Here is a 10,284-nt window from a genome sequence, read left to right as displayed (position 1 = left end):
GTAATTATATTTGATTATTTACCACAAAGTTCAATAAAAATAGCCCCCCTTGATTAATGAATCAAGTGATCAGCATTTGCTTCAGTAAAAAAAAGAGTTGGCCTAATAAAGTTGTTGGTGATGACAAAGGTGTGGAATGTTGTTCAGCAGGTTGAAACAACAATTTTCCTTTCTGTTACCTTTCAGCAAATCAGTGCACTGTGCAGCTATGGCGTTCGGTGTATTATCCACTCTTCTCTGTCTTTTAGGTGTGACACTACTCCCGACTGTGTCAGGTGAGGGTTTTAATTTATTTTGGCTTTATTTTACAATGAAGAGATTCATGGTCATTTGAACGACTTCCTGTTTGTTTAATCGCAATGACAACTGAAGCAGAACTAACTATAGGAACTAACTTATTTGAATCAAATGAGTATTAACTGCGTTTGATTGTAGGCTATAACTTTCATTTATAAAATTGATTTGAATAACCTATTTTCTAAATTAGTAGGAAATGTAACTGATTTAGTAATTCAAATCCTCTCACTTTAATTTGACTTTTATGGTACTGTACCTACATGTAGGGGTGTGTCTGTCTATGCATGCATTGCACTTTTGTGTTGATGTGACGTGTACTTGTGAGGGAACAAGCACGCTTCCCATGGGACTAAGCACAAAAAAAAAATCCCCCTTTGTCTTACCGATTAAACCTCTCACCTGATAATATTTGCTTCTTAAATTTCACACTTACACTAGCCATAACAGTCTGCAAAGGCTATTGGGACACCAGTGGTGATTACCATGATGTCCAGCAATGTGGCTACTCGGGGAGCAACTACTTCTGCTGTGGAGACTGCAACAAAAGATACTGCTGCATTGATGCTAGACATCGTCTGTCTGAAGAGGAACAAGGCCGCTGTCCTCAGAGGTATAAGTATGGTGTACTGCAGGGGTCTTCAACGTATTTCAGGCCAAGGACCCCTTAGCTGAGAGAAAGATGAAGCAGGGACCTCCACTACATCTACATATTGAACAGTGTTGCAGACAGATACACTTTTTCATAGATAGCATAGACTATCAGTGTTAGTTGTGTACATTAATGTTTTTTGTCATTTAACCACTTAAACCCTCAATACTTAGTAAACTTGACATTTGGCTCTGTACTTGGTTTGCTCCTTTTTCCCTCTACAACAAACCACTTTGCCGAAAATAGCCGATCTACAAGCTCACAACGCCTCGAAGCGCGAGGCGTTGTGAGCTTGTAGAGTGGCTATTTTTGGCTGAAGTTCTCCCAGAATAGGGATTCTGGGGTTCAAGTAAAAATGAATTACATTACCCCAAAAAAAATTTAATTGTAAAAGAAAAAAGAATCCTATGACACAAAGATTTGGTGGCCCCCCTGTAGTAACTCTGAGGACCCCCTAGGGGGTCCCAGACCCCTGGTGTACTGCATGTGGATTCAACACATGCTTAATTATACAAATTGGCATTAGACTCTTTCAATCACAGTACAGTATATGGGCAGTCTACCAAGCAATGGTATTAGTTCATTTGACAACCAATGCACTTTTTGACTTCCTTAACACCAAGGAACACATAATAACCAACTGAGCTTTGTGATGTTTAATCAATGGAATATTGACGTTGTTTTTTTACCCCCAGGGGAACAAGTAAAATTCCCTACATTATTGGTAGTGTCGTGGGCAGTATCCTCCCTTTCATCATCTGTGTGGGTCTCATAATTTGCTGTGTCTCCCCATGCTGCTTCCTGTACAAGAAGTGTCGTCGAAATCGCAGTCGTAATCGTAAGTCATTAAGTTGGATGGTTTGATTCCTGGTTTAGTTCAGTTTAGGTTGACGTCTCATGGTTATATGTGTCCCTTAATTCATCATCTGTACTTATAATGTAATAAAGTCAGCTGATTCTCATAGTTGATATGAATGGGAAGTAAGTTATTGCATATTTTTGTTTGGGTGACACTCAAAGTACTCAACAACAATGACTACATCGACTCAAGTGCATTACTTAAGAGCATTTAATGTAATCCATAAGAGCTGTCATTACCAAAAACGTGCTCAAACTAGTTCAGCAGCCAACGGTGTAGGCTAAAAGTGATTTCAGTTGATGGTGACCTATGACTCAGCGGTAGAATGTGTTCCTGTTTTGGTTCAGAAAATAGATTTGAAAATGTGTTACAAAAATCAGTAGACTAAACTCTGAACAGGTAGGGTAAGTGATATTTTTGGGGTTTTATTTTTATTTTGTTGAAAAGGTTTAAGTACTATATTCTGTTAGTTCATTGCTACAGAGCGTTTGATCGGTCACAGGGGTCTCTCCAGCTCTTTAGTAAACAGTATAGTACATTTTCAGGTCAGTCAGGAGAGAGCACTGAAATGCATTTTCTGTTTAATAAAGAGCTGTAGAGACATGGATGGGAGACTCCTTTTACTGAACAAACACTCTATAGCAATGAGTACTATCAGAATATAGAGCTATTTAACTCTTATTTTAACCAAAGTAAATCACTTACCCTACCTTTAAATGACAAACTAAGTAAGACTATGACTTTTTCCGCAGCTGTGATAAACGCCACCACTCATACCATGTTAGTCCCCACACCCCAGCAGCCACAGGCCTCACCGGGACATCCACAGTCCTACCAGGGAGGGCACTGCCCAGTCTACCAATCTATGCCTCTTCAGCCAGCCTACGGAGTCCAGCCCATGCCTCAGGGCCATGGGTCGCCCATGCCCTCAGCACCACCTCCATCATATAGGCCTATGGAAGTTTGTATGTTTCTGCTTTGTATTATAACATTTCTAAAACCCCCCTATGGTATCTATTCGAATGTGGCAGTGGTAAATTATTGCCCGTTAAGAATCTGGCATAAAGCTGGATGAATGTAACTTATTCCTGGCGCATCCCACGATGCAAGACATAGCTAGTGATTATTACGCATTTATAGCATGCTTGATTACTGTAATCAAGCATGCTGACTGTGGCATCTTACTCTTATTCATTTATTTTCTGCACTGTGTGTCATACTGTTTTTTATCATTTCAACTTCTAAGAAAGAAAGAAAATACAAGCTTGATTGTTTTTCAATTGTCTTCTTTTTGTAGGTGGTCCAAGCTACTCGTCACCTTCAGGACCATACAGCCATGCTGCGTTCAGTGAGGGGCAGCAAATGTACCCTTTGCAACCACTTACCCAGCCCAGTGCATCAACACCATATTCAGACGAACGGGCAATTCCACCCTCCTACAACCCTTCATATTAAAGACTGCTTAGTCTACATGCAAGACTACATCAACCCTCCTTTCACCCTATCTTTACCCAGGTTAGAATACTATCATTTGTCCATTTGCAAATTACAGATGTTTGTGACAGAACAGAAAGAAATTAAACAAGGCCTCTGAAAATAAAATGGTTAGTAGATGACGTAATAGAAATTAAATAATGAACCTCTTCTTTACCAAAAAATACAATTTCAGCTAAACTTAAGATGAACATGACGTGTGGTGAAAACACAACAGAGAATTGCTATGTCAATGGTAATGAGCACGTTAAGGCTTTGACAGAGGAGTGGTATAATGGACAGTCTGGCCAACATATATATATGTTTCATATGTGTGTGAATCATCAGGCCCAAAATGCTTTTATCTGAACAGCCCTGCTTTAACTACATGTATGTACAGTATGTACACAAGGACTGTATGTATCACTAAGTTCCACAAGGTGGCGATAATTGTACATATAATTTGGATGGCAGTGAATCTGCACTGACATTACTATCTATTCTCTTTAGTCTGTCTAGCACATCATACTGTATGCATATAAGAAGGTTTTTGTTACTATGCTTTTTTAATAATCTATAAAAACGATAATTTTCTATAAAATAAAATAAAAATAAAATAAAAAATAATAAAATAATAATCTATAAAAAAACTGACATTCTCCTAGCATTTTGTTGCTTGTTTTTTTCTGAAAAACTGATTGCTGCCGAGAAACGTCCTAAATATGTGGTATTAATCTATGAGCTATTCAAATCCCCTGAAAATAAAACATTGTAACTATTTAATGTTTAGTAGCCTAATAACCAGCACCATCTCCTCTTATAGAAGCCGGCCAGCTATCCATTAAATTATAACAGTGCTGACTATGGCTGTATAGTGTGATTTATACATTGTCATATGATGTTGTTTCACGCCATAAATACAACCTACAAGCCCACAATGCGTCGCAATGCAACGAGTTGTGTGCTTGTAGATCTGTTATTTCCGGCACGCAGCACCGTCGTACGATGGAGTCTAAATTAAGCATATCTCAGTAGTGATGGGGGCTAAAGAGGGAGTGTGGAAAATGACCCTGCCTGTAAGTGCTGCCATCTAAAATAAGCCACCTCTCCTTGAAGTGTGGCTCAGACTGCTAATGGGACCTTGTGTTGCGATGCATGTGTCACGAACAATCTGGCATGATAGTCTTTACAGCTAGGCATCACTATTGTTCCCCTCCTTTCCCTTTCTTCTCCTTTTTTCTCCTCTTTTCCACCCCTCCCTCTGACTGGGCTTTGTTCTCTGTCCATAGGCATCCTCGTCTGGCCTCCTGCCCATGCTGCCATTAAGACATTTTCAGCATTCTCTCAAAGTCCCACTCCATTCCTGCCTTTTCTTGCTCTCTTTGGAATCATGACTGGGTTGTTTTTTATGTCAAGTCAAAGTTAGTTGCATGATACATGAATAATGGATCAGACCACGATGCAGATCACTGGATACCTGTTTGAATCCCATGTTCTTTCAGTTTTTTTTAATATTAAGTAGGGACTCTTTACTATAGGTGAGATTGTGATTGTGGCCTTCTTAAATAATGATGATAATAATAATTGTGTCCCCTTTTCAGCCTAGTATTTGCACATATCTGGAATTCTACATTTACCCATCCTAACTTGCAGAAGCAGTGGGTGCTATTAATACAGTACAGGGGGGCAGGCCAGGTAGTGGTTAAGTGTCTTGCTCAGGGACACTTTTACACGTAGACTGGGTGAGGGAATGGTCAAACCGGCGTCTTTCCGATTCCACACAGCCTCTCTACCCACTCTGCTACAGCTGCCCCCGTAGCTGACAACAGCCTCTATGTGACAGTCCCATGGCTCAGTTCTTCCCAACATGCTTTGTTGAAATATAGGTGCGGTGCACCTTCCTTACATCCTTGGAAAGAGACTTGAGAACAAAGTTTACACTCCCCAGAGTGTGATTTGTTCCATTACTATGGATAAGAGTTGACTTGCACCCAATACAAATACAAGTGTCTATGCTCCTATTATGATAAAGGCGTATTTAGTTGCACTTTAAGAGATCAACCTCTGACCCTAGAAACATGTAAAAGATTGGGAGTGATAAGGATAATTCCTAAAAAACAATATCCTGATAATGCACCAGATGGAGTAAATATGATCCCTTGCAGATACAATTAAAGTTCATATTAGTTTTATTCCTGTACCACTTACAGGCAGCAGAGGGCAGATACATGCTAAGTGGATCAAAAGAGAAATCTGCACAAGAGCATGCTGCACCAAGATATGCAACACAAGAAAAACATACAAACAACATTTGATCAGACTTTATCTTTGAAGGTGCATGTTACCAGAAACAAATACACATGTGTATATTTGTTTTCTTTGAGAGCAAATATCAATTGTTCAATTCAAATTAAAGAGTAACCAACAACACCGATGTCAATCACCCTGAAAACTACACGTGTTGTGGGTGCAGAGTGGGAGGTTTATGGGTGCGGGACAGTTGAGGTGACCAGGTTCACAGACAGCTGTACAGACACAAGACGGGACCAGAAATCAGCTGGTGAAAATACAGCAGCTGTGGACAAGACATGGCATTCTATGAAACAATGCAGAGAGGGCATGACTTAACCCTTGAACTCTGCTGCACTGAAACATTGACAGACACCAGCAAAAGAAAGCAAGGCTTCTGTCAAAACAGTCAAATCCTGAGTATTCATTTAACTCTGAGAGTGAACAAATGTAATTAAATGTGGACCTGTAAGGCTCTATTTGGTTACATTCATACATTCTCAGAGTTAAAAATTGATACATTAACGGAGGATGCTACTGTGCAGCTTGCAATATTCTATCAACAGTGCATGCTAAGTCGTGGCTTGATACTCTATTTGCCCGCCCCTAACTGTGTATTTAGTATTCATTTAGTAGTTTTCAATTTTCATGATTATGTCTCCTGGCTAACATTGCTCTGTCTGTCACAACACCCACAGCTCTCCTACTCCTTTCTATTCAGAATACTTGAAGGTCTGTAATAAAGTTTACTGGGTCACTGTGCACATTTTGGCTCCTTTTGTCTCCCACATTCATTCCACATCGCCGCCGCTAGAACTTAGACATCAAGCGCCCTTCAAGCTCAGGTTCTCGAGAAAACCCTCGAAATCAGTGACCTCCTCCATCCCCACCACCAGCACCATCTATCTGCACCCTGCATCCAGACTCTGTCCCTCTTCCAGGGACGTGCAGGCATACAGTATCTGTACAGTAACCGGTGTCCAGAGAAAGTGATGCAGTCTGGACCGTGTGAGCTTAACAGATAAAACAGTCTGCTGTCTTTTCAACCTCTCCCTATTCAGTGGCGTCCAAGTATCTTGACAACCTTGCCTGGTATTTTGGCAGCAGTCCCTTGAGTGTTGATGTCAGCTGAGAGGGGAGCAGGAGGTGGAGGGGTGTGTGTGTGTGTGTGTGTGTGTGTGTGTGTGTGTGTGTGTGTGTGTGTGTGTGTGTGTGTGTGTGTGTGTGGGGGGGGGGGGGGGGGGGGGTTCTGGTGGTGGTGCTGTTGTGGGGGGGGGGTTGGTGGAGAGGGATTGAAAGAGAGGGTAGGGGGAGGAGTGAGCAGGCTATTCAAGGCACTTGTCCGCTGTATCCCTCAGTCACACACAGAGCAGCAGGGAGAACACAGAGGAGGGGGGAGGCACGCACACACACATCCAGAGGAGACGCACACTCGTGCTGCTCTCTCACACACACACACACACACACACACACACACACACATGCTAGCCTGCACACGGCCACATTTTCTCAGTCAGGCTGCTCCATAGACTGACAGCAGCAAACGGACTTCAGAGCCAGGACAGCACAGAGAGATAGAGACAAGCCTGGAAACAAGGCGGACACCTACAGAGGCTTGAGAGTGGAGAGGAAAGGAGAGGAGAGGTGAATTACGCTGGACTTCTTCCTTTTCTCTCTTTTCCTTCTGGCCTGGGGGGGCACAAAGGGATTAAAGCGTGCTCTCCTCTTGAACTGGACTTGCTCCGCTGAAGGAGATGCACTTTGCCATGGCAGCCCCAGTGCAACATGGAAGCACCTCACCTTGTCCCTGTCTTTGGATACTGCTGACTCTGCTGAGCCTGACCTCTGGCTTTAACCTGGATACTGCTCACACTCTGCACAAGTTGGGAGACGGAGGGACCTTCTTCGGCTTCTCTTTAGCACTTCACCAGCAGCTTACCCCAGAGCCTCAGAGCTGGTGAGTGGACTAGAAATAATACAGTAGAGAGATAGAGTGAGTGAGTGAGTGAGTGAGTGTGCGTGCGTGCGTGTTCCTGAAAAGGGACACATTTTGGACATCAAACCGGTTGATTGAGGATGCATGTCCAATTGTAGACATAATTGGTGCCGTTATGGTTGGGGTTAGAGTAAGGAGAGAAGGAATGAATCTGAGTCAATGGAATGTCCCCAAATGTCAGTGAAACCGACACGTGTGTGTGTGTGTGTGTGTGTGTGTGTGTGTGTGTGTGTGTGTGTGTGTGTGTGTGTGCTTGTGCACGTGCGTGCATGTGGGTGCACGTGTGTGTGTGTGTGTGTGTGTGTGTGTGTGTGTGTGTGTGTGTGTGTGTGTGTGTGTGTGTGTGTGTTTGGGAAATCTATTAACATGTATACATTATAACATCTGATGTAGTTACTGCACCTGCTCCTACTGTACACCACGTTTTTTTTGTCTTTTTTCTGAGAATACAAATAATAAAAATGTTTTTGTCAAGCAGGTCCCAGTGGGAAAACCACTATAGAAACAGGGATGGAGTTGTGTGTTTTCTCCACTGATTTCATGCCTTGAATTTGCTTCGTCATTGATACTATTAAAATGCTGATAATGTAGAGCACTGCACTGGCAGTACTTTCAGAGTGCTTATGTACAGTACGACTACATCAGCTTGTACTCACTAGACCAGCATTTACTGTTTGTGAAGATGCCAAGACTGGGTGGGTGAGCCTGGCCTTTGTAACATACATGTACATGGGTAGGGGAAACAGGGTTTTACAGTACTTTAATGGGAAAGGAGGTTTTTATAGTGGTTTTACTGGTGCAGTTCAAGACTGCTGCCTCAGACCCTCTGCAGTGTACAGCACGAAAGAAGAAATATTGCTGCATTTTAATTATAGCCGTGTGTGTGTGTGTGTGTGTGTGTGTGTAATGTATGTATGCGTGTACATGTATGTATATCACTATGTGTGTGTGTGTGTGTGTGTGTGTGTGTGTGTGTGTGTGTGTGTGTGTGTGTGTGTGTGTGTGTGTGTGTGTGTTTGTGTGCGTGTGTGTGCGTGTGCGTGTGTGTGCGTGTGTGTACGCGTGTGTGTACGCGTGTGCAAGCGTGCGTGTCATCTTGTAGGCCACTGTTTACACGATTGAGTTTGTTTCTTCTGTGTGAGTTTTGCACATACCTGTGTGTGTGTGGGGGGGGGGGGTTGTGTGTGTTTGTGACTGTGTGTGTTCTCTCATCACAGTGCTTGCCAACAGATGCTTTGGCTGGTCTCACGGTGTTACTGGAACACTCACAAGGCTCAAATCACATCCTCTAGACAGAGAGCACATGAATAAATGATAACAACACGTCCACATTTAAACCTTTGGCAATGTTTACTGCATGCCTGTAAACAAGACGTGGCCTTCATTTAGCTCTCATGTCATGCGCCACTGCAATTAATATCAATACTTATTTTTGTTAAAAAACATTACTTAGCCCTTGTTGATTATTTAATTAGGATATTTCATCAGATGAGGTTCTTGTTTGTTTTCTTGTATACAGAGATGTTCAATAATATTTCATATATATCCCTTTACAGCATTACAGTAAGTAATTGTAAAAAATGTCATCTGAACCCTTACAGCAGTTCCACACTCTATTGGATTAGTAGGCCTATTAGCTAAAGTGATAGTAGTAGAAGGTTCCCTTCCCTGTACAAACACCTTTGCACAAAAACACTGCACGATAAAAAAAAAGAAAAGAATATGACACATATATTATACATATGAACATATGAACATACACAACGTTACTCTAAATATCTCTCCTTTTCCAGAACAGCTTTCAAATAAGAAGTTCGCCATGTGTCAATTTACTACAGTGCCACATTAAGGAGCTCCATATTTAACCAATGGCTCCTCAGTTTACCCGCGCTGGAGTCATCCTGTCGCCTGGTAAGACCAGTGGAATGACATCAGTAGTCAGACACGACCCTGTGAGACACCCCTCTGCTGCCTATTTAACTGCCCACAGGCCAAAGCATTCTTGGTACCAGGATTTAAACACAGAATGACAACATGCTTACAGCATAGTCCATTGCTGGGGGTCCTGTACATAATTCACCAGAGGCCATGTTATTTCCCTGAGAATATGCCCTTTTTATAAGTAGTCTATACCCATGAAAAAAGTGTGAGCTGTGTAATTCTAGAAACATTTTATACCTGCAGTACCCGCATAAATCTTGTTATGGGGTGAACATCCATAGGAAATAGCAGATCTCCTTTTTTTCGGAAAAAAAGGATTTGGTGTAGAGGGAAAAAAGGAGCGGACCTAGTATAGAGCCCTGGGGGACCCTGGGCAAAGAAGTCTCTTGTTAGTACCTCCAGTGAGTATTTAAGATTGCCCCTATCCCCATTTTCAATAAATTGAAAAGTAAAAAGGTGTAATAAAGGTCTCTCTTTCTCTCTCTCTCTCTCTCTCTCTCTCCAAAAGGAAAAAAAATAAAAAAAATTGGGGGGGAAAATGTTAATATATATTTTTAACTTGGTGGTCCGCGGACCCCCTGGTGGTCCGCCGACCCCCTGTGAGTGTTGGGACCCCCGGGGACCCCCCTGGAACATGGCGGACCCCTTCGGCTGTTTTTTTTTTTTCATGCACGGTTTGCTTGTTTTTGAAAACCTGGCAGAACGTGGCAACCCGACTGACATCACTGACGTATCCTTGGTATTTGTACTTCCGGGTTGCATAATGATGACATCACTGTC

At 42.3% G+C, this 10,284-nt stretch overlaps 2 protein-coding genes across 4 annotated transcripts in view; both read left to right on the top strand.

Moving 5' to 3' along the window:
• The first annotated feature begins 98 nt into the window (after positions 1–98).
• On the top strand, positions 99–4,040 carry LOC311049791 (uncharacterized protein). The gene is made up of 5 exons (XM_084063641.1): positions 99–275; positions 736–907; positions 1,642–1,784; positions 2,558–2,770; positions 3,103–4,040. The coding sequence occupies exons 1-5, from the start codon at positions 137–139 to the stop codon at positions 3,258–3,260; spliced, it is 825 nt and encodes a 274-aa protein (XP_083919767.1). The 5' UTR covers positions 99–136; the 3' UTR covers positions 3,261–4,040.
• Positions 4,041–7,019: 2,979 nt separating this feature from the next.
• Positions 7,020–10,284, top strand: part of itga7 (integrin, alpha 7) — a 46,438-nt gene continuing 43,173 nt past the window's right edge. For all 3 annotated transcript variants that reach the window (XR_014601200.1, XM_084063158.1, XM_084063157.1), the window contains exon 1: positions 7,020–7,524. Coding sequence is in view for 2 of the 3 variants with exons in the window: in XM_084063158.1 (XP_083919284.1) it covers positions 7,322–7,524 (203 nt within the window). In the remaining variant the exon portion in view is untranslated. The remainder of the gene's footprint in view (positions 7,525–10,284) is intronic.

This window comes from Gymnoscopelus microlampas (genome assembly GCF_963454915.1).
Source record: "Gymnoscopelus microlampas genome assembly, chromosome: 7".
Classification (NCBI taxonomy): Eukaryota; Metazoa; Chordata; class Actinopteri; order Myctophiformes; family Myctophidae; genus Gymnoscopelus; species Gymnoscopelus microlampas.
This window is presented reverse-complemented; position numbering and strand designations above follow the sequence as displayed.